The 24,012-nt window shown below is 38.7% G+C and overlaps 1 protein-coding gene and 1 long non-coding RNA gene across 4 annotated transcripts; both read right to left on the bottom strand.

The window, feature by feature from the left end:
• Nucleotides 1-334: 334 nt before the first annotated feature.
• On the bottom strand, nt 335-23,867 carry LOC121959288 (prolyl 4-hydroxylase subunit alpha-1-like). 3 transcript variants are annotated; one of them, XM_088070473.1, is made up of 15 exons: nt 23,801-23,867; nt 22,071-22,154; nt 21,431-21,527; nt 20,584-20,735; nt 19,349-19,486; nt 10,986-11,240; nt 9,965-10,155; nt 9,707-9,883; nt 8,314-8,384; nt 6,916-7,015; nt 5,636-5,689; nt 5,455-5,520; nt 5,248-5,316; nt 4,515-4,611; nt 335-3,271 (listed from the first exon to the last, which is right to left on the bottom strand). In XM_088070473.1, exons 2-15 carry the CDS (start codon nt 22,147-22,149, stop codon nt 3,201-3,203), a joined length of 1,617 nt encoding a protein of 538 aa, XP_087926599.1. In that variant the 5' UTR covers nt 22,150-22,154; nt 23,801-23,867; the 3' UTR covers nt 335-3,200. The 3 variants fall into 3 exon arrangements, with proteins under 3 accessions (XP_087926599.1, XP_087926600.1, XP_042364469.2); XM_088070474.1 differs by lacking the exons at nt 8,314-8,384; nt 23,801-23,867 and adding exons at nt 8,656-8,726; nt 23,579-23,716; XM_042508535.2 differs by lacking the exon at nt 23,801-23,867 and adding an exon at nt 23,579-23,716.
• LOC148186269 (uncharacterized) lies at nt 16,328-17,963 on the bottom strand. The gene is made up of 2 exons (XR_015774979.1): nt 17,210-17,963; nt 16,328-17,114 (listed from the first exon to the last, which is right to left on the bottom strand). It is a non-coding gene; the product is annotated as an uncharacterized LOC148186269 (long non-coding RNA).
• Nucleotides 23,868-24,012: the final 145 nt, after the last annotated feature.

The raw sequence follows: 24,012 nt of genomic DNA, 5'->3' as shown, positions 1-24,012 counted from the left end.
TGGATCTGCTGATGTTAAACTTGGACCCTGTGTATTTGAACTAATGAAGAATGTTCGCCTTTTTTGGATTCCTCATTTACTACTAAGGCAAGCGAGAAAACCATTATCTTCTTCCAAATTCAATTTAAAACAAGGCGAGTAATTGATAGACAAATGACCATTTTGCGGGCGATTTGAGTACACATTACATACACTGTGTATATACACACATTTAGTTGGTACATTTTTTTGACAGCAGTTTTTGCCGATAACTAAACCAAACACGGTAAAAGATGAAATGACGCTGGCTAAGTAAATGATACATTGTTGTATATGAATATTTGAAAAGGGAGAGTTTTTCTTGTTTTGCAGCAGTTCTTTATACTTTATTTTGATTAGAAACATATTATATATCCCACAGACACAGACACCCACCCATTACATTCTTTACATTTATCTTTTAAGAAAACAATCATTTCTGTCACATAAAAGGGAGTGCAACTCACGTTTCTTTGCATAAAGTAACCAGGTTGTGTTTGTGTATTAGGAGGATGTTTTCTGCAGTAGTGAAACAAGTCAGTAGTTTAAGGTCAGTGATGAAGGACATCTGGACATTTAAAGGAGTGCTAGGTTTCCCCAACAAACATTTATTTGGGGCGATCAAATCATCTGCCCCCACCAATACATTTTTTAAATTTTTGGAGCTGGACCGTTCATTAGCAGTGCTGTTGAAGTATGTATAAGGTTCAGTTATGCACTGCATCACACTGTCGGAGTGCAGAGTGTACTCTGGGCAAAGACGGAGCAGCAGAACATCAGGCGCATTAAAAGTGAAACCTAATGGCTAATTGCACTGGGTCTATTAATTTGCTTTCACTCATCCATCCATGTGATTTGATCAGCTCAGAACTGATCAACTGATTATTACTTATCCCGCAACTCAGTCACAACAAACTGCTGCTGGGGAAAAAACAGAACTACTGACCCACGAAGCCGCAAAAATGTCAGAATTTAGAAAGGGGACATAGACTGATTAAAAAAAAAAGGACCCACACAAGATATAAAAAACAAAAGTCAGTTTTGCCTCTTCAATATGGCGGCGATGTTAAAATACTGCAATAATTAGCCAAAACTGGAATTTCATCATTCTATTGTGAGACATTTGTATGAAATTTGACTTTTTGATTTTTTGCGTTTTGGACAAAAACATATTTTGTTAGGTCACGGTGACCTTTGCCTTTGACCACCAAATTCTAATCACTTCAATCACTTTAATCAATTCTTGAGTGCAAGTGGATGTTTGTGCCAAATTTAAGGTGTTCTTAAGAGATCGTGTTCACGAGAGCGGGATGGAAGGATGGACAACCCGAAAACTGAAATCCAACCTCCTCTTTCACCGGCACAGAGAAAACAGTGAAAAACGGTCTTGCTCCAAATTCAGTAGTATGCAATTCACAGTCTTTCAGCAGTTATTTTTTAACGTGTATAATATGTTTGGAGTAAAATCTCAGACATTTTACCTGGGTATTGTGATGTTGTTATTGATGCTGCTGTTGGTAAAATTATTTTAACCTTTAGGGTCCGCTTTAATATTACACACACTCGTATTGCTTTGCGCACATAATTCGCTTTTCAAAATTATGCTTTAAAAAATATTACACATTATTATTTTTACTATGTTTTTAGATGGGGAAATTTTATTATTATATAAATTAATTATTAATTTAATAATTATTTTTGATACACTACACGCAAAGTAGTTTTTTGATAATCGCAGCCTGCGATATGTCAGTGATTAGCAGCAACATTGATTGTGTCTGTGCACCTAGTGGAAATAGCATGTATGTTCTCCATATGCCAAATATAGTAAAAAAATAAATACATTTAAAAAAAAAAAAGAAGGTAGAAAATGGTAAAAAAAAAAAAAGGCAAAGGCCCAGAATGACACCCAGAAATAATATAATGCATGTTTTTATGCTTTGATGGCTGCGGGATCAAAAATTGCAAATGCAGTGGAGCATTTGTTGGACTTAACAGTCTGAATATAACAATTTAGATTCAACAATTTTAGCCTTTTTGTAGGAGCTGAGCTGGAAATTCCAAGATAAAACACATAATCTTGCCAAAATATGTCATATGCATAAACACAGCCAAAATGATCAAGAAATGAAGAAATAAAAACACGTAAAATGCGCCAAACAGTCCCTAAAGCGTTAAAATATCTGCACTCGTGACAAACTGTTTCAACTGAAATCAAAGGGTGAAATTCAAGTTTGACCTTCGGCAGAGTCGCGTGTGTTCAGGAGGAGTGCATGGTCACAGAGTGTGCCTCCTTTAAATGTCATCTGTTGTTTGTCAGTGAATGACCTCAAGGCTGAAATAGCATCAACACACACACACACACACACACACACACACACACACACACACACACACACACACACACACACACACACACACACACACACACACACACTGTATTGGTGGAAAAGAGGGGTGTAACCAGTCAGCGAGGGAGGAGGAGATCGTGATGGTGTGACAGGAGGGTAATATTTTTGTATTTGTCGTTTCCAGGAACACTTTGGAAATAAGAGTTTTTAGTGAAGCTTTCATGTGCTGTCCTCTGGGTTTTTTTATGTCATGATACTCGAGTATGAGTTGTCGTGCTGTAAAATTCCTCATAAAAATGAAATCAAAGTATTTCTACACTGTGGTGTTAGTGCTTTTACTGCAATAAATAAAAAGGTGAGTGCCTGAGTGGTTTTAACTGTAATTGCCTCCATCAAGTATTTCAAGTATTTAGTGTGAATAAGCATAAATTAAAAAATTGAGGTTAAAGGTTAAAAAAACAAAAAACAGCTCGAGGTAAAGCTTCATGATGTCGTTGATATGGTAACAGTCACAAAATTTGTGTGGGTGTGCGGAGCGACATCAGACTGATGTCAGTCTGATTCAGATTTTTTAAATTAATTTTGCATTAACGACAGCAAATGTGTTGTCATTTAAAATGACGTTTTTAAGTTTTTGATTGTGATTATCAGCTTTAAAAAAAAACAAAAAAAGGCTTCATCTGTGGAGCACACACACACACACACACACACACACACACACACACACACACACACACAGAGTTTAACACATTCACTCTTCAGATAAAAATAAATCAGATCACGTGTGACTCAGCAGTTTGAGGAGGAGGAGGAGGAGGAGGAGGCCGGCTGTCAGTCGGTCTCCTGCAGGCCGCAGCGCCTCCTGAACTCCTGTCCTCGTTCATGGATCCATTTATTGGACACTGCAGACACACAGAGACGAAGATGATGATGATGACGCACCTGCCTTTAACCCTTCAGGGCTCCGCTTTATTATCGCACACACTCGTATCGCTCTGCGCTCGAGAAGCGCGTGCTTTTTCAATTCAGGCATTAAAAAACATTATACGTTAATTTCATTTTCTGCAGTCATTTATCAGTGATGCACGATGATAATTATTTCAGCCGATAACGATAAACGGATCATTTCCAGCTCCATTATTATTTTTTGTGCGGTGTCGAATGCTCACACTCATATAGCTCTGCACACAAAATGAGCTTTTCAAAATCAGGCTATAGGAAATATTATACAATAATATGAATTTGTACATCAAATCTGAATTCATTTTCAGAATTTTAACCCTTTAAATGCCAGGTTTTTGTCATGATGTTACGTGTTTTTAGATGAAAAAAAGTAATTTTCAATATACTGCATGCTAAGCAGATGTTGTTTTGCTGCTGACAGTCTGGGATCTGTCAGTGTGTGAGTGTAGCTGCTGACAGTCTGGGATCTGTCAGTGTGTGAGTGTAGCTGCTGACAGTCTGGAATATGTCAGTGTGTGAGTGTAGCTGCTGACAGTCTGGGATCTGTCAGTGTGTGAGTGTAGCTGCTGACAGTCTGGGATCTGTCAGTGTGTGAGTGTAGCTGCTGACAGTCTGGGATATGTCAGTGTGTGAGTGTAGCTGCTGACAGTCTGGGATCTGTCAGTGTGTGAGTGTAGCTGCTGACAGTCTGGGATATGTCAGTGTGTGAGTGTAGCTGCTGACAGTCTGGGATCTGTCAGTGTGTGAGTGTAGCTGCTGACAGTCTGGGATATGTCAGTGTGTGAGTGTAGCTGCTGACAGTCTGGGATCTGTCAGTGTGTGAGTGTAGCTGCTGACAGTCTGGGATCTGTCAGTGTGTGAGTGTAGCTGCTGACAGTCTGGGATATGTCAGTGATCAGCAGCTACATTGACTGTGACAGGTCACCTAGTGGAAATAGCATGTATTTCCTCCATATGCCAAATATGGTCAAAATGACCTCATCAGGTGGAAAATAGTCAAAATGACAAATTCAGAGTCAAAAGCCCAGAATGACACCCAGAAATAATACAAGTCCTGTTTTTCTGCTCTGATGGCTGTGGGATCAAAAATGTCAGTTTGAATGGGTTTCAATGGAGCATTTTTGGACCTGAACAGTCTGAATGTGGCATTTTTCTTTTCACAGCGTGTTGTTGTGAACTCACCCCACTTGTTGCCGACCAGAACGGGACAGGCAGCGTGTCGGGTCCCATAGTCTCCGTCTCCGCTGGGGTGCAGATTGTACCAGAACACTGCCGTCCCCTGAACACACAGAAACACAGACACATTTATACATATTTTTTGTCACCATTGCTGCAACTTTAACGAGACATTTAAAAATGACATGAAATATAAATAAAAACATCACATGTACCTGTTTTTCATTTCTAAAAATATGGCTACAAAAACAATTTTTTAAAAATAACTTGTGAAAAAGTGTCAGGAGAAAAGTTTTTTCACACACTTAAAGGTTCAAGACTAAAACATTTTAATTCAAAGTATGGTTTCCTAAAGACTACTGTAGATCAATTTTTTTTTTCAATAGTAAGAATAAAAAAATTAAGGATTAGAAAACAAGGATAACGCTGACAGTAAAAGATATAAATGAAAGTTTTCAAAAATAAAAAAAAATGTTTTAAATTATCTAAATAAGTGAACTCAAACAATTAGTTAATAGAAAACAAATTGATTCAACATTTTTTAAGGAAGATTCCAGTTTTAACTTCTCTAATGTGAATACTTGCAGGTTTTCTTAAGTTTCAATGAAAATAAATAAATTATTCTGAAGTTTTCACTCTTTTATGACTGTAGAATAAATAATTAATTATGGAAAGAGTTGGCAGTTTAATAATAATGAGAATGATCAGCAGTTCGTTGAAGCTGTGACGTGAACTCTACCTTTTTGGGCCAGATGGTGGCTCCTACTTCAGTGAAGACTGTGGCGCCCCCTGCCTGAACATCACTCATCTGCAGGACGAGACCCTTTATTATCAACATTGAGTCTCAACTCAGCAGCACATCGTTTAATTATGATAAAATTAAAGTTTAAATAGCGATTCATGATAAATATTAGTAATTATCTAATGATTAACAATGATTACTGACGTATAGCAGCCAGGTGGCGATTCTGTTTCCTGTCCCCAATTCTTCAAAAGCATCAACTTCATCTTTCTAAAAAAAAAAAATCACCCAAAAAAAACCTCAAACTGAATTATTTGCAAACACCGAAACACACGCAATCTTCACTTCATTGACTCCTGCAGCTAAAAATAAAACATTTACTCACTCGTCCAAAGTCATAGTGAGGCTCGTACTGTCCTCCGACACCGTAGTTAGCCACCTGCAGCCACACACACACACACACACACACATATTCATAACATTTTAAGAAATTAAGATCATATAAAATGTCAAATTAAAGCTTTAACGGGCACTGATCACACTGCTGTAACCAAAATTAGTCGTTCACGCGTTTCCCCTCATTGTTTAGAGTGTGTCAAGGATTTTTATTATATTATATTAACTACTGCAATTTTAAAAAGGCATTATACTAAGAACATATTTTATTAATAAATTGATGTATTTTGTTGACAAATTCTATAGTCTGTAATTTTTTTTTATTAAAAAAAAAGGATCTTTGGTTACACAAATAAAAATATTCCATTGATGCCAAATATGTTTGTTCATGCTAGAATTAAACTGGACTTTACAGAGCAAGAAAATAGAAAAACATTATAAAGGATACAGATTTACATTGAGAGTGAAGAGATACGATGTAAAAGATACAATTAATTACTAAAAAGCTTAAAACTTTAAAATAAAAACCTGACAAGTTGCTAAATATGGAGTCAGGAACAAAAAAATTTTTTTTCTTTCAAACGTATTTGTTTTTATAATTCTGTTTTTATTGGTTATGTGAACAAAACAAACATTAAACAACATTAAATGAATGTTTTAATAATGTAAAAAGGGAAAATAAATAAATAGATAAATAAATGAAATAAAAATAATATGTATGAACAGATAAACAGGTGGAAAAACAGACAAAATGAAAGAGGTTATTAAATAAATAACAATAAAATAAAATAAAGACAAATTAAGCAGAGAGGAAAACCCAAAAAAATGTTCTGTAGACAAGAGTATTGGATCAAAACATACACACGCTGACCCTGATGTATTTTAGTTTTCCTGTTAATGGGTTTAATTTGGGTCCTGAATCACTTTCCATTTAATTAAAACGTCTCTTTGTCTTTGTTTAAACTTTGTCTCAGACGGCTAAAAATGTATGCATATACTGAATTAAAACTGCTTTTAACATGTAATAATGTCATATGATCTTTGATGTTTTGTGTATTTTGTATTTTAGAGTATTCTATTTTATGATTTATTATTATTATTATATAATCATTATTATTAACACTGTTATTATTATTATTATTAATTGGTATTTACTGTAATATCTCTAGCATTTTATAGTAAATGTTTCTATCAGTGATAATTAAAATCTGACACACTTATTATAAAAAAAAAATGCACAAAACACTCATGTGACCAGGTGAGTGTTACCTGCAGCTCCTCTGCGGTGGTGACGTCCAGGCCGGTGAGGTCCTCGATCCTGCGGTTGATCCGGTCCACCACCGGATGCTCAAACGCTCCGAGCCAGGCGCTGAGAGGAGGAGAGGAAGAGGAAGAGGAAGAGGAAGAGGAAGAGGAGGAGAGGAAGAGGAAGAGAGGAAGAGGAGGAGAGGAAGAGGAAGAGAGGAAGAGGAAGGGGAGGAGAGGAAGAGGAGGAGAGGAAGAGGAAGAGGAGGAGAGGAAGAGGAAGGGGAGGAAGAGGAAGGGGAAGAGAGGAAGAGGAAGAGGAGGAGAGGAAGAGGAAGAGAGGAAGAGGAGGAGGAGGAGGAAGAGGAGGAAACGTCTCACTGTATCAACACATTTAAAAACATGAAAAGATTTTTTAAAAACTGCAGAATTAGTGAGCAGGGAGCACAAGGAAACAGGAGGAAAACAGAAAGAAAACAGAAACATAAATTTAATTTCGGGACGCTGCGGTTTATCGACTGAACTTCCGCCTCGCTGAACGCCATCGGCCCATCGACAAAAACAATCTGACGTTCCGTGATGGCCGACGTTTTTCTGTTGTCACATCATTGTTATTCAAATTAAAAAACAGCTGAAGACAGACGGTGTCCCATCGTCACGGGGACAACAGCACGCATGGTTGTGACGGCGTCAGGACGAAACACACGTTACTGTTTCCCTGATGACGCCACGCTGTGAACAGCAAATCAGCAGCATTACATCATGACGCATTAAAGCTTTAAATCGTAACATTATTACGTGATATGAGATATTTTTGGTGAGAAACTTGAATAAATTCAGCTGTTTGAAGGAGAACTTTGTTATTTTTACAGCAATATAAAAAACACATTAAAGAGGAAATTATGATTCATTAAAAACAGTAAAAGGCTACTGAAGCTGTTATTTCATAAATTTCAAATTTCATAAATGCAAACAAAATAAAAACATCAGCATCGGCCGAACTGTTAATTAAACATTTTGTGCATCACTATTGTAATTACAAATAAATAAACTTTTATTTTATGATTTATTTTTTGTGATCAGCTGTTAACGGATCGACAGATCAATTATCTTTTTCTCTGCAGGTGACAAACTGCTGCTGCGGAGGAGAATAAAGAATCAGGGACGCTGGATTTTAGGGTGAATCTACAGAAAGATGATTTAAACCAACGGCGCTCCGTTACCGCCACACATACACGGTCACTCTGTACGAAACACTGCACATTATAGGGTTTTTTTTAAAGTTTTGTTGGAAAGAAAGCATTAGATTTTTGAGAGACCAGAAGAGGTGAAAAGACTCAGTCGTAAAAACATGATAAGTATCAGAGATGTGTGTTTTAATGCTTTTGGTGAGCCGTCCGTGTGACGTCCAGCTCCTCTTACCTCTTGGAGACTCTGTAATGGGCCGTGGTCAGTGTGCCTGTCTGAGGGTCATGCACCGTGGCACGTCTGAGCTAGCTCACCAGTCACATTACGTATACACAGACAGAGAGACAGAGGAAGAGACAGACAGAGAGACAGAGACAGGTCACTAGCTGACACAGTCGGCGAGGCAACACGAGTAAACGTACGAGTTTCCGGCTCCGTTAACGGCCCTGTTCTTGTTTCTATGTGCGCAGCCGAGACAAAAATGGGGGGAGGACATATTGGGGGACACACATGGGGGGATGGTGAGACAGCTGCTGTCTCCCTGCAGGCGTCCCTCCTGCGTCCTGCAGCTCTTACCTCTTACTGATGCGGTAGTGGGCCGTCTCCAGCGCACCGGTTGCGGGGTTGGAGATGGTGGCTCGACGCAGCTGTGGAGCCAATCGGCCGACAGTTACAGGGAGACACACAGCGACTCCCTGACGCACGCACACACATTTACACTGACACGTGCAGCAACTTTAAAGCTTTATCTCAGGAGACGTCGGCTGTGCGGCTGTGAACTTCCTGTTATCCAAAACCAGCAGGACACGTTCACCTAAACTCCTGCTCGTCGGGAAAGCTCCCGTTTTTACTTCTAAACGCCGCTGAATAATATAAATTAATTTGAAGATGGAGGTAGTGCTACATTACTGCACTTATTATTACTTTTTATACATTTATTTGGTTTTATTTATTCCTGTATTCCTAATAAATAGATAAGTGCAACAATAAATAAATGACTGATTTAACATGAAATAAATAAATATCTTAAATTTCTACATTTTTATAGAAGCTTTGATTTAAGGGAATTTATTTCAGCATTTATTCATATATTAATTAATCTTTATTAATCTGTAAACAACGCTCCAAAGTTTATTATGGGATTTTTGCCCAGTGACGCCAAAAAAAGTTGAAGCAGCAAAATTCAGGTGGAATTTCCGAAAAATGCTGAAAACAATATAAGAAAAACAAAAACATCAGTGCAGTAAAGTGTAATAATTTAAGAGGAAAATAGAGCAGACAGCAGAAACACTGGCAGAACGCCAAATGTAAACTGAGGGAGCATCAAGCCGCTGCGTCTGTGAAACGACATTTAAAATTAATAAAATAAAACAGCCTTCCTCAGCATTAAAGTTTGTTATTTTATCAGTTATGTGTTAGATGATCATTAAAACTTGTCAGATCATGTTATTTTCCAACAGTTTTAATATGTTACACTATTATTTCATTATTATTATTTATGATTTTTGTTAGATTATTATGATAACTTTGAATTCTGAATTTGTAACTGTCATAGTTATTATAGATATTTAAGGAAGAAAATATATATCATTTGTAATGCAATAATATATAGTATATTTTGACTCACCCTGGGTTTGGCCAGCTCTTTCACCTTCTCGATCTCCATGTCCGAAACGATGTCGTGGTATCGGACGATGCGGGGCCGGTCCCACTCGTCCTCCTGCTTCACTGGACCGATCACGTACTTTGGGTGGCGGTTGTTGTCATAGTAACGGCAGAAGAGGCGGCTCTGCCTGCGTGGAGTCTGACAGAGGAAACAGGGAGGAATCAGGATGATGATGGCGAAAAGGCGAGCGTGTTTACGTGTTTGTTTCCGTCTCCTCACCATCCCGACGCCCTCGCCGCGACACAGCTGTTCGTACGTCTTTCTCTCTGGCAGGTAATCGGCGGGTCGCCCGCGGGTCTCCCTCCTCTGCCTCATCTCGCTGTCCTCGTCGCTGCCCTCCATCTTCTTCTGTTTGGCCAGCTGATACTCAAAGTACTTCAGGTTCCCGTTGGCTCGCTGGTGCGTCGGGTCTAAACATGAAGCATCATAATCCAGCGCAGCCAGACAGAAGGTCAAATTCAGAGGAAGGAATCAGAGGAATAAAAATGACATAAGTGCTGATAAATAATACAAATGAATAAATAAATGCAGAAATAATATATAATAATAATAATAATAATAATAATAATAGTTATAATATGTAAATAAAAATAATATGTAAATAAAAAAAATAAGACAGTTGATAATTTAATATAAATTACATAATATTAAATGTATTTTTTTAAACATTTATTAATATATTAATTTAATTATTGTTGTATTTATTATTGTATTTTTGTATTTATTTCTACGTATATTATTTCCATAGTTTCTAGATTTATTTACTTCTGTATTTATGTATGCATTTATTTATCATTTGCATATTTTTATACGTGTTTTTGTATTTATGCCTGGTTTTTTAAATTTTCAATTTCTACTTTTATTTCTGCATTTATTAATACATTCATAAATTATTTTTATTGTATTTATTTATTCCTCTTTCTGTGTATATAATAAAATATGTATATGTCTCTACATTTTTAATACAGCTATTCATTTCTGTATTTATTTATTCCTGTATTTTTTTGTACATTTATGTACTTATCTGATTTATTTATATTTTTATTTATTATGTTTTTATTTGTGTATGTGTCTAGATTACATATATTATTTAATATTATTTATTTGTTTGATATATAAATCAATTACTGTCCTCCATAGAATTTTATTATCATCATGTCCACCTGTTTCTGTGGCTGTCTGAGTGAGTTTTGATCAGAGACAGTTCATCTGTGTCTGCGGTGAGCATCATGTGACTGACCGAGCTTCAGCAGCCTGCGGGTGAAGTCCAGCGCTCTCTTCAGCTCCCCCTGCTGGTACACAGAGTAGCTCAGGTAGTCCAGGATGGTGACGGCGTCCACGGTGCGGGACGCCTCTCCCTCCTCCAGCTGCTTCAGGGCCTGAGCCATCCACAGCTCGGTGTGGTAGTAGTCCACCTCCGAGTACGCCACCTTCCCGAGGTCGTAACAGTCCTCCACAGTCAGGGTGCTCCGGTGTAAGGCGTTTGAGGACGAGCCTGAGACGACAAGAGACAAAGGGACAAAACTGAAATCTCTCCTGAGTGAATTTTCTCACTTTAGATTCTTGAATTGCGTTTTTTTTCCACAGCAGACAAATGCAAGAACAGGGCTTAAATTTAATTCTCTGGATGTGAGACTTTTTACTGATGCCATAATACATAAAATCATACATTTTACTGAAAAATTGTGATAAATACATTGAAAAATAATATTTTAAGACTGAAGATGAGAAAAAAATACTTACTTGAAATGTTTGTTTGACAGGTTCTCACAGTTAAATTCAAGACTTTTAAGACCTTTTTAAAAGTTTAAAAAAAAATTTAATACCACATAGAATGAAATTTAATGTGTACAGTGTTCTGTAACATAAGATCAAACTAGAATCAATAAACTCTCTTCCTATAGCTTGTTTGGAAATGTATAATTATATCATTATACTGCACCTTAAAAAGCTGATATACCTCCCAGCCCTCTGTGCAAATCTTATATCTTTATTATCAGCTTTTTCCTTGTAACCTAATTTATTTACTTTTTTTAAAACTGTTTTTTAAACTTTGAACTGTATACTTGGCTCGTCCCTCATGTGCTTTCATAACTTTGGGGGCCACACGAAGGCACCAGCACGCCAGTCAACACTGACTTATTGATTTATTGTCTCTGACATACTCCTTATTTCTGTCTGCTGTTCATTTGTAAATGTTTATATGGAATGTATATTGTTGACACCAAATTGCAATCTGGGTAAAATAACATTTTTTTAATTGAATTGAAAATTCAGACTTTTTGTTGTAGATTTATAACAATAGAGTGGTGAAGTAATGAGTCCTAAAACACAGAAGTCGGTTAGCTTTTTTGCATTTCTGGTTCCCTAGTCTCAAAGTCTCTGGGTCTTCTGAATTGGTTGTTGGTAAAATGCCTTAAATAAGGTTTTAACATATCTTTAAAAAGCCGGTTGTAGCCAGTGGCTACAGTGTTTGTCGGGGACATCAGACGTCATCACACCGGACACAGCAAGTACTACTGAGACCAGCAACTGACATAGCCATGCTCATTAGCTAGATCAGGTCATGCTAACAGGAGACAGTTTTGCAGAAAATTTAGCACACTAAATCAAATGACGATCAAATCGTGCGACCACGATATTGTTTTCAACAGTCTATCACTAGCCTTTTTCTTCTTTCATTTACACTTCAAAACACACTAAAGCGGTATACATCTGTGAAGATAATCCTGCTGAAGAAAACGAGGAAGCATCATAAACTTGTTTACAAGTCACAAAGTTTTATTTTAAAACTCAATAATCGAAAATCCCATTCAAAAATCCCATTAGGTTTTTGACTATGGAACCAATGCCATGGATTGCTGTACATGAGCCTCGGCAACTGTTGCTATGGCCAGGAGGCTCTCGGAATGTTGTGATGAAAGCATGACATCATAAAGCCAAAGGAACGGCTGTGATGTCATCTGAGGTCTAGAATTCTTTGTCTTTGATAGTTGACTTAAACCCAAAAGACCAACAGACTTCACCTGATCACCTGCACACAACAGTCCTGTTTCAGCCACTCAGACCTTCGACTGAGAGCAGCTCCTACACCTTCCAGAGCTTCAGTTTGCTACAGAAAAGCAAAGTCTACCACAGACAGCCACTTTCTACAGCAAACAACTATAGTCTTTTCTGCACTACAGCTTACTACAGAGCAATGGAAAACCAACCACAGAACGAGGAAACCTCAGTTGGTGACCATCAAAATGCCCTTCATGCTGCTCAACAGGTGATCCAAAGCCTGGAGGAGCAGATATTCAGCCTGTCAAAGCAAAACAAGACTTTGCTGGCTGAGAAGGAGCACATGTGCCAGAAAGGCTATGACGATCAGCTCGAAATCTATCGGCTGAAGGACCTTCTACATGCAAGTGAGAAAGAGTTCAACGCCAGAGTCAACAAGAGCTTCCAGACCGTCAAAATGCAGGAGACTCAAATCCTCAACCTCGAGAGAGAACTCCAAGACGAGCGGGGGGACAGCAGCCGGCACAAGAACATACAGGCAGCCTACATGGAAAAACTGCAAGAGGTAGAGAAAGAAAAAGACGCTTGGAAAAAGAAGTACAGCGATCTTGAGGAGAAGTCCATGAAGGATCTTGCAGATATGGAACAGACCTGGAAGACCAAAGTCAAACATCTGCAGGAAAACAAGTCTCTGGGGAATAAGTTTAGGACACTTCTGGCCAAGGAAGATGAGTGGAAGAAGAGAGTGGATGAACTGGAGACACAAGTAATAGAGATGGAGTACGAGAAGGACGATCTGCAGGCCAAGTTTGACGAGCTCGCCGAGAAAGAAGAGAGCTTTGAGTCAACACTGCAAGAGATGAACAACGAGAAGAAGAAGCTGGAGAAAAAGCATAAAACAGAGCTGGCCAAGAAGCAAAAGATCTGGGAGACAACAGTTAAACAAATAGAGGAGGAGAAGGACAACCTGGAGAAGAAGCTCAAAGAGGACATGTACAACAAACAAAAGACCTGGGAGAAACAAAAGAACCAAATGAAGACGAAAGAAAAGCAAATCGAGGACGAGAAGAGGCAGCTCGAAGAGCTCTGTCAGAAACTTAAGGAGAAAAAGAAGACCGGGCTCCTCAGTAAGAAGGCGACCAAGGAGACAGACCTACCGAAAGAGACAAGCGAGAAAGAGACAACGAAGACATCTAAAGACAAGAAGGTGAGGGAATTAACAGAGGCAGAGCAAACCCGGAGGAGGATTTACTTAAACTGGATGCCCGGGAGGAGGGGAAGGAAGGTGCATCCACTGTGACGGGGACACAGAAGTGGGGGACACTGCTGGTAGTTCAGATCAGGTTGGACAACAGTAGGTGTCTCCGACTCCCCTGCTCACCTCTCCACCCTCCCTCATCCTTCCACCCTCCCTCCTCCATCCACCCTCAACCCTCCTTCTGTCCACATGTCTTCAATCTACCTCGCTCCATCAGGCCTTTTCCACCTCCACTTCTCCTACATCCAGTCTTCTTTCCTCCCCCTCTTCCTGCTTTACTTTAGGGCGGCACAGCGGCTCGGTGATTAGCACCGCAGCCTCACGGCGACACCTCCACCCGTCCGTCTGTGCGGAGTTTGTGTATCCTCCCTGTGTCTGCGTGGGTTTTCTCCTGGTACTCAGGTTTCCTCCCACAATCCAAAGATATACACTTTAGGCTGATTGGACACTTGAAATTGACCCCAAATTAGGAAAAAGCAAAAAAAAAAAAAAAAAAAAAAGCGAAAGAAAATTCAAACTATTGTTCAAATTTTCTTTCTTTTTGGGAGGGTTTTCTCCTGGTGCTCAGGTTCCCTCCCACAACCCAAATATACATTTTAGCTGATTAGACATTCGAAATTCACCCCAAATTAATCAAAAAAAAAAAAAGAAAATTCAAACTATTGTTTGAATTTTCTTTCTTTTTGGGAGGGTTTTCTCCTGGTGCTCAGGTTCCCTCCCACAACCCAAATATACATTTTAGCCTGATTAGACATTCGAAATTTACCCCAAATTAATCAAAGAAAGAAAATTCGAACTATTGTTCGAATTTTCTTTCTTTTTAGGAGGGTTTTCTCCTGGTGCTCAGGTTCCCTCCCACAATCCAATTATAATAAAAAAACCCAAACAAATACACGTTCGGTGTGTCTGCATCTCTGAATAACCATTTACAGAATGAATACAAATATATGGTGATGACAGAAGAGTGCTGGCATCTGTTTAAAATATGAATGAAGCAACACCATTCAATACAATGTTCAACGCTACGTCATAAAAGATTATCCAAATAATATTTTAAGCAGTGGTTAGCTGAGCAAAACCTTGGGAAGAAGTTGCAAGTTACAAGTAACAAGCCAATTACCTGAGAAAAAAACAAAACAAAAACAAAGGTTACAAGTAAGTAGTTGACGTTTAAGTCATGCGACCATGATGTAGTTTTTTTAATAGCCTAATCAGAAATCTGATCTAATCAGAAAATTGTGATAAATACATTGAAAAATAATGTTTTAAGACTGAAGATGAGAAAAAAATACTTACTTGAAATGTTTGTTTGACAGGTTCTCACAGTTAAATTCAAGACTTTTAAGACCTTTTTAAAAGTTTTTAATTTTTTTAAATTCCACATAGAATGAAATTTAATGTGTACAGTGTTCTGTAACATAAGATCAAACTAGAATCAATAAACTCTCTTCCTATAGCTTGTTTGGAAATGTATAATTATATCATTATACTGCACCTTAAAAAGCTGATATACCTCCCAGCCCTCTGTGCAAATCTTATATCTTTATTATCAGCTTTTTCCTTGTAACCTAATTTATTTACTTTTTTTAAAACTGTTTTTTAAACTTTGATCTGTATACTTGGCTCGTCCCTCATGTGCTTTCATAACTTTGGGGGCCACACGAAGGCACCAGCACGCCAGTCAACACTGACTTATTGATTTATTGTCTCTGACATACTCCTTATTTCTGTCTGCTGTTCATTTGTAAATGTTTATATGGAATGTATATTGTTGACACCAAATTGCAATCTGGGTAAAATCACATTTTTTTAATTGAATTGAAAATTCAGACTTTTTGTTGTAGATTTATAACAATAGAGTGGTGAAGTAATGAGTCCTAAAACACAGAAGTCGGTTAGCTTTTCTGCATTTCTGGTTCCCTAGTCTCAAAGTCTCTGGGTCTTCTGAATTGGTTGTTGGTAAAATGCCTTAAATAAGGTTTTAACATATATTTAAAAAGCCGGTTGTAGCCAGTGGCTACAGTGTTTGTCGGGGACATCAGACGTCATCACACCGGACACAGCAAGTACTACTGAGACCAGCAACTGACATAGCCATGCTCATTAGCTAGATCAGGTCACGCTAACAGGAGACAGTTTTGCAGAAAATTTAGCACACTAAACCAAATGACGATCAAATCATGCGACCACGATATTGTTTTCAACAGTCTATCACTAGCCTTTTTCTTCTTTTTCTTCTTTCATTTACACTTCAAAACACACTAAAGCGGTATACATCTGTGAAGATAATCCTGCTGAAGAAAACGAGGAAGCATCATAAACTTGTTTACAAGTCACAAAGTTTTATTTTAAAACTCAATAATCGAAAATCCCATTAGGTTTTTGACTATGGAACCAATGCCATGGATTGCTGTACATGAGCCTCGGCAACTGTTGCTATGGCCAGGAGGCTCTCGGAATGTTGTGATGAAAGCATGACATCATAAAGCCAAAGGAACGGCTGTGATGTCATCTGAGGTCTAGAATTCTTTGTCTTTGATAGTTGACTTAAACCCAAAAGACCAACAGACTTCACCTGATCACCTGCACACAACAGTCCTGTTTCAGCCACTCAGACCTTCGACTGAGAGCAGCTCCTACACCTTCCAGAGCTTCAGTTTGCTACAGAAAAGCAAAGTCTACCACAGACAGCCACTTTCTACAGCAAACAACTATAGTCTTTTCTGCACTACAGCTTACTACAGAGCAATGGAAAACCAACCACAGAACGAGGAAACCTCAGTTGGTGACCATCAAAATGCCCTTCATGCTGCTCAACAGGTGATCCAAAGCCTGGAGGAGCAGATATTCAGCCTGTCAAAGCAAAACAAGACTTTGCTGGCTGAGAAGGAGCACATGTGCCAGAAAGGCTATGACGATCAGCTCGAAATCTATCGGCTGAAGGACCTTCTACATGCAAGTGAGAAAGAGTTCAACGCCAGAGTCAACAAGAGCTTCCAGACCGTCAAAATGCAGGAGACTCAAATCCTCAACCTCGAGAGAAGACTCCAAGACGAGCGGGGGGACAGCAGCCGGCACAAGAACATACAGGCAGCCTACATGGAAAAACTGCAAGAGGTAGAGAAAGAAAAAGACGCTTGGAAAAAGAAGTACAGCGATCTTGAGGAGAAGTCCATGAAGGATCTTGCAGATATGGAACAGACCTGGAAGACCAAAGTCAAACATCTGCAGGAAAACAAGTCTCTGGGGAATAAGTTTAGGACACTTCTGGCCAAGGAAGATGAGTGGAAGAAGAGAGTGGATGAACTGGAGACACAAGTAATAGAGATGGAGTACGAGAAGGACGATCTGCAGGCCAAGTTTGACGAGCTCGCCGAGAAAGAAGAGAGCTTTGAGTCAACACTGCAAGAGATGAACAACGAGAAGAAGAAGCTGGAGAAAAAGCATAAAACAGAGCTGGCCAAGAAGCAAAAGATCTGGGAGACAACAGTTAAACAAATAGAGGAGGAGAAGGACAAGCTGGAGAAGAAGCTCAAAGAGGACATGTACAACAAGCAAAAGACCTGGGAGAAACAAAAGAACCAAATGAAGACGAAAGAAAAGCAAATTGAGGACGAGAAGAGGCAGCTCGAAGAGCTCTGTCAGAAACTAAAGGAGAAAAAGAAGACAGGGCTCATCAGCAAGAAGGCGACCAAGGAGACAGAGCTACCGAAAGAGACAAGCGAGAAAGAGACAACGAAGACATCTAAAGACAAGAAGGTGAGGGAATTAACAGAGGCAGAGCAAACCCGGAGGAGGATTTACTTAAACTGGATGCCCGGGAGGAGGGGAAGGAAGGTGCATCCACTGTGACGGGGACACAGAAGTGGGGGACACTGCTGGTAGTTCAGATCAGGTTGGACAACAGTAGGTGTCTCCGACTCCCCTGCTCACCTCTCCACCCTCCCTCCTCCTTCCACCCTCCCTCCTCCATCCACCCTCAACCCTCCATCCACCCTCAACCCTCCTTCTGTCCACATGTCTTCAATCTACCTCGCTCCATCAGGCCTTTTCCACCTCCACTTCTCCTCCATCCAGTCGTCTTCCCTCCCCCTCTTCCTGCTTTACTTTAGGGCGGCACAGCGGCTCGGTGATTAGCACCGCAGCCTCACGGCGACACCTCCACCCGTCCGTCTGTGCGGAGTTTGTGTATCCTCCTGTGTCTGCGTGGGTTTCTCCTGGTACTCAGGATTCCTCCCACAATCCAAAGATATACACTTTAGGCTGATTGGACACTTGAAATTGACCCCAAATTAGGAAAAAGCAAAAAAAAAAAAAAAGCGAAAGAAAATTCAAACTATTGTTCGAATTTTCTTTCTTTTTGGGAGGGTTTTCTCCTGGTGCTCAGGTTCCCTCCCACAACCCAAATATACATTTTAGCTGATTAGACATTCGAAATTCACCCCAAATTAATCAAAAAAAAAAAGAAAGAAAATTCAAACTATTGTTCGAATTTTCTTTCTTTTTGGGAGGGTTTTCTCCTGGTGCTCAGGTTCCCTCCCACAACCCAAATATACATTTTAGCCTGATTAGACATTCGAAATTTACCCCAAATTAATCAAAAAAAAAAAAAGAAAGAAAATTCGAACTATTGTTAGAATTTTCTTTCTTTTTAGGAGGGTTTTCTCCTGGTGCTCAGGTTCCCTCCCACAATCCAATTATAATAAAAAAACCCAAACAAATACACGTTCGGTGTGTCTGCATCTCTGAATAACCATTTACAGAATGAATACAAATATATGGTGATGACAGAAGAGTGCTGGCATCTGTTTAAAATATGAATGAAGCAACACCATTCAATACAATGTTCAACGCTACGTCATAAAAGATTATCCAAATAATATTTTAAGCAGTGGTTAGCTGAGCAAAACCTTGGGAAGAAGTTGCAAGTTACAAGTAACAAGCCAATTACCTGAGAAAAAACCAAAACAAAAACAAAGGTTACAAGTAAGTAGTTGACGTTTAAGTCATGCGACCATGATGTAGTTTTTTTTATAGCCTAATCAGCTTTTTGGTTCTGGTGATTTTATTTATGCTTCAAAAAACATAAAGTAGAGTTCATCCGTGAAGATTATCATGCTGAGCAAAACGTGCAAGCATTATAAACTTGTTCACAAGTCACAGAATTTATTTTAGGTGATAAAAAAAAATCCCATAAGTTTTTTGAAGAGGGAACCAGTGCGATGCTAACTTCCTGGTTGGCCTACAAAAGTATGTCATCCCTTCACCGCTCTATGTTGCCAAAGATGTTCTCTTTTATTGTGAACATCATGGCTGTTATGATCGTGACGCTTTAATCTGACCTGGCAGCTGTCCGGTCGAGATGATGTTGGTGTCCAGCTTGTAGGTGTCCAGCAGCCTCGTCAGAGCTTTGGCGGCTCCCGTCTGGTCGTCATCGTTGGGGAAGTACTGCCTCTTGATGGTGAGGTTAGAGATGAACACTGAAAAAGCACCACAGAAGAAGAACAGTCATCATCATAGGAGATGATGGAGAACATAAGTAACGCTAAGTGACTGTTTGGTGCATTTTATGTGCTTTTCATTCTTCATTTTTGCCGTGTTCATGTATATGGCATTAATTTTGGCAATATAGTGTATTTTAGAGTAATCTACAATAAGTCTAAAATACACTGTGGAAACTAAATAGTTACATTCAGACTGTTCAGGTCCAAAAATGCTCCATTGAAACCCATTCAAACTGACATTTTTGATCCCACAGCCATCAAAGCAGAAAAACAGGACTTGTATTATTTCTGGGTGTCATTCTGGGCTTTTGACTCTGAATTTGTCATTTTGACTATTTTCCACCTGATGAGGTCATTTTGACCATATTTGGCATATGGAGGAAATACATGCTATTTCCACTAGGTGACCTGTCACAGTCAATGTAGCTGCATGTCTGCTGTCGACTGTCAGCAGCAAAAAATAATATATAAAAAAACAGAGACCATGACAGAAACCTGGCATTTAAAGAGTTAAAATTTCAATATGTAAATTAAAAAATATTATTAGGACTGATGTTGGTTAAAAAAAATAAACTCAGTGTAGAAGATTATATATTAACATATAACATTTATCATAGCCTGATTTTAAAAACTGCATTTTGTGTATAGAGCAGTGTGAGTGTGAGTATTTGACCCTTCATAAAAATAATAATGTATAAAAGTCTACTTTGCTCCCATAACTCCCAATAATAAAACCGGGACCCAGAAAAGAAAAAATAATCCACTTAGCATGTAGTATATTGAAATTATTTTTCTTTGCTGTTTTTTTTTTCATCTAAAAACATAGTGGCATCATGACAAAAACATGGCGTTTAAATGGTCAAAATTCTGAAAATCTATGAACATTTAATATTTATTATTAGGACTGATTTTGGAAAAAAATTAACTCAATGAAAGTAGAAAATTATATTTATGTATAATATTTTTCGAGCTAAATGAGCTTTGAAAAGCACATTTTATGCACAGAGCGATACGAGTGTGTGTAATATCAAAGCGGGTCCTAAAGGGTTAAACAGTCGTGGGTGTGTGTTTACAGTTAGACGTGTCAGTGAGCACCAGGCTCTCCAGCTCCCCCCACTCTGTGTTCAGCCTCTTCATCAGTTTGAAGGCGTTCACCGGGTGTCCCAGGAAACCCTCGGGGTCCTGAGTGGCCGCCGCAGAGAGGACGTCCAGTTTGTCCGCCCATCTGAGGACACGGACACACATACACAGGTAGCAGTGTTTAACCCGCAGCCACACCTCCGGGTCGAACACACACGGAGCAGGAAGCTGGGTGTGCTCTCAGGTTAGACGTGTTTAAGGAGAACTTTTATTTAATGTCACAAGATATCAGCAGTGTAACGTCCCCCTCGAGGACACAACTATTCAGAGCAAAGCCACATCCTGTAACACACACGGCACAGCTCAGATAACACTGAAGTCTGACGCTTTCGCTCCCCGCTCTAACAATATATTGTGATTAACCCTTTAAAACCTGAGCAAATAGGTGTGATCTTTTTCAAAAACAGGAGAGGCCAATGAGCATTTTAACTTAAATTTTTAACTAAAATTGTATAGATTAGCTTAATTTTTTTAACTAGGGCTTGTGCATATGTACTTAAACAAAAAAGTACAGTTAAAAAGAAAAAGAAATTTATTTTTGTAACATTATTTTAAATATACTATAAGAATTATAAAAATGGTTTTCATATATGTATGGTCAATATGTTGTTCTTTTGCTCATTATGTGTTTTTGAAAGAAATCAAACCAAACATTTCCTGTTTCAGAGGTTAAAATGACTGTTGAAGGCGTCTGAATGAAGGACTAGAAAAATGACGTCCATCCAGGTGTTAAGGGGTTAACGTTTGAGCACGCAGATGGACACCTGACGCGTCTCTTACTTTTTGATCTGCTCCAGTTTGCTCTCCTCTGCCCGGATGTAGTCCTTCAGCGAGGCGACCAGGTCCCTCTCCGTGAACAGCAGGTCGGTCATGTGACCTGAAAACACACACTTCATTTGTGTAAAATAAATATTTAAAAACCGCTTTGAGAAGACACACTTCATTGTTCTTTGTTTGATCCGCTGAAGAGGAAACCGTGACGACGTGTCTCCGCATACAGATCAAAAAACAAATAAAAAAAAACAGCTGAGAAACAAACGCAGCACTTTACAGATGTTTTGTCTTTTTCTTTTATTTAAATATTAATTGGAATTAAAATTGGTTCTTTCTGTACAACAAAGTGTACTTTCATCATTTTTCTGTTAAGAATGTACTAAGAAGTACATGTTGTAAAATTATTTATACACTCAACCTATCAATATGTTTTTCTGCAGAACAGAAACAATAAAAAAAGAAATAAACAAACAGTCTACCTCTCGCTAATTAAAATAAGTAAACAACAAAGTCTCTCTACAAATAAAATGTATTATTATAATCACCATCATTATTATCATTATCACAGTTGTTATCATTATTTATTTTATTTATTTTACGTGCACAGTGAGGCAGAGGAGGAAGACGCAGATGCAGATCTTCTCACCGATGGAGGTGAAGAACTCATTGTGAGCGGAGCAGCAGGCGAGGAGGACGACGTGGATCAACAGGCAACAAAGAGCCATCAAACCTGCAGACCAGAAACCAGACTGTGATGACCCGGGTCTGTTTTGGTTTAAGAGTGTCTTCTCTGCTGCTGTGGGACATCAGCTGTCTCTGTGTGTGTGTGTGTGTGTGTGTGTGTGTGTGAGTTTGTGTCTCTTTACTACACTCATTTAGGTTTCCTCACCTCCTGTCTCCTCTCTGACCCCGAAATTGAGAGAGGAGGTCTCTGGAGGAGCTCAGAGGGAGGATACACCGGCGCGTCCTACACACACGTCTTTTATCAAGACTACGGAGGCCCTCGAGGGCAGCCAATATTCTTTATTTGCTTTCTGTGATAAATATGCTGCACGTCTTCATGCGTTTTTACTCGCAGTTTATTCTCACGGTGCTGACTCAGCAGTATCACATAAAAGGATCTACAAAAATAAAATAACACAGTCTCATGATGAGATATAATTTAATGTCACCTTTTGTGTGATATGTTTAACACTGTAGAATATTTGGGATAATTAGGGGCCGGGCAATCCCTTATTTCATCAGTGTTATTATCATTATTAATTTTTTAAACTTTTTAAATTATTATTATTATTATTACGAGGAAATCCAACTTCACATTTATAAAAACAAACACAAGCAAAATAGTATAATATATATAGAAGCCAATAATAATTATATATATATATATATATATATATATATATATATATAGTTAACCGGAGATGTTGTCATATTGTGTTCTAATATATTTTGTTTGATTTTCAAAATTTCTATCCATTGTGAAACAGCCACCGAGCCTGTCTTTTTTTTTTTTTTTTTTTAAATTATCAGTTTTACTATTTACTTATATTATTATATTGCTGTATTTGTTTTTACTGCTTCCCTATAATTATTATGCTTTGCATTTTTACAGTTTACTAATCATACTGATGTATGATATAAGGATTTGTGTTTTTTTAACAGATTATTATTATTATATTGCCGTGTGTGTGTGTGTGTGTGTGTACACTGATATTTCCTGTTTCCTGTCAAATTGTCACAGTAATGTTGCAAATGTCCCCGCTGTGGGACAAATAACGGATGATCTTATCTTGAATTTCCTTTTATTTAAAAGGCCTCGTTAGATGTGTTATCTGTTAATGTAACTGTTGTTAGCTGTCACACAATCTGAGTTTAACACCATTTAACTGCAAAACCAACACAAAAACCCCCAAATAACCAAATCTTTATTCAGATTTAGGACATTGTACTCCTGTTTTGGTATATGTGGACAATGGAGATCATATTTTTGAATCGTTTCAGGTGCTGGTCTTAGCTGTCTGCAGCTTAAATGTTAATTTAACCCCAAAATTACAGAATATGAGGACATGACAGGACAGCAGTAATGACCCGGTGACCTGTGCGTGAGTGTCTCGCTAACAGACGTGAAAAATGACGTTAAAATAACGTTACCTTGATGTCGGTGCGGTTTTTGGGAGCTCCTGTGTTAAAGTGAAGGAAGCAGCCGAGGAAATTTCTAGATAAAACCGACTTTCACACAGTTTCTGTTTAAATTCATCAGCGGGCACAAAAGAGACATGACAGAGGAGGTTTTTAACCTCCGAAAGACGCGCGAAAACAAGAACACGCGCCGCGGTTTAAACACGAAGTCCTTAAAATCCCTCAAATTCCCACCTGAGCGGCTCCGGAGTGAAGCTAGCGGCAACAAACGCGCAACTTCTTCTTCTTCTGCCTCTTCTGCCTCTTCTTCTTCTGTTTAACCGTCTCCGCCTTCGCGGCTCCTTCAAAAATGGCGGCAAAAAACTTTACCGCCACCTGCTGGACTGGAGGAGGGACCGGTAAACTTTTATGTTATTTAAACAAAACAAAACAACACACACACACAC

The sequence above is a fragment of the Plectropomus leopardus genome, chromosome 19 (assembly GCF_026936395.1).
Source record: "Plectropomus leopardus strain MGB_pleo_1.0 chromosome 19, ASM2693639v1, whole genome shotgun sequence".
In the NCBI taxonomy this organism is placed as follows: Eukaryota; Metazoa; Chordata; class Actinopteri; order Perciformes; family Serranidae; genus Plectropomus; species Plectropomus leopardus.
Note: the sequence above shows the minus strand (reverse complement) of the source record. Positions and strands in the feature narration are given on the sequence as shown.

Excerpts from the sequence above, each read along its gene's own strand:
- LOC121959288 (XM_088070473.1), bottom strand. The coding sequence starts at position 22,149 with ATGGCTCTTTGTTGCCTGTTGATCCACGTCGTCCTCCTCGCCTGCTGC. Across the intron at positions 20,736-21,430 it reads AAACTGGAGCAGATCAAAAA|ATGGGCGGACAAACTGGACG; the intron begins GTAAGAGACGCG and ends CCGTGTCCTCAG. Across the intron at positions 4,612-5,247 it reads CCACCATCTGGCCCAAAAAG|GGGACGGCAGTGTTCTGGTA; the intron begins GTAGAGTTCACG and ends CTGTGTGTTCAG.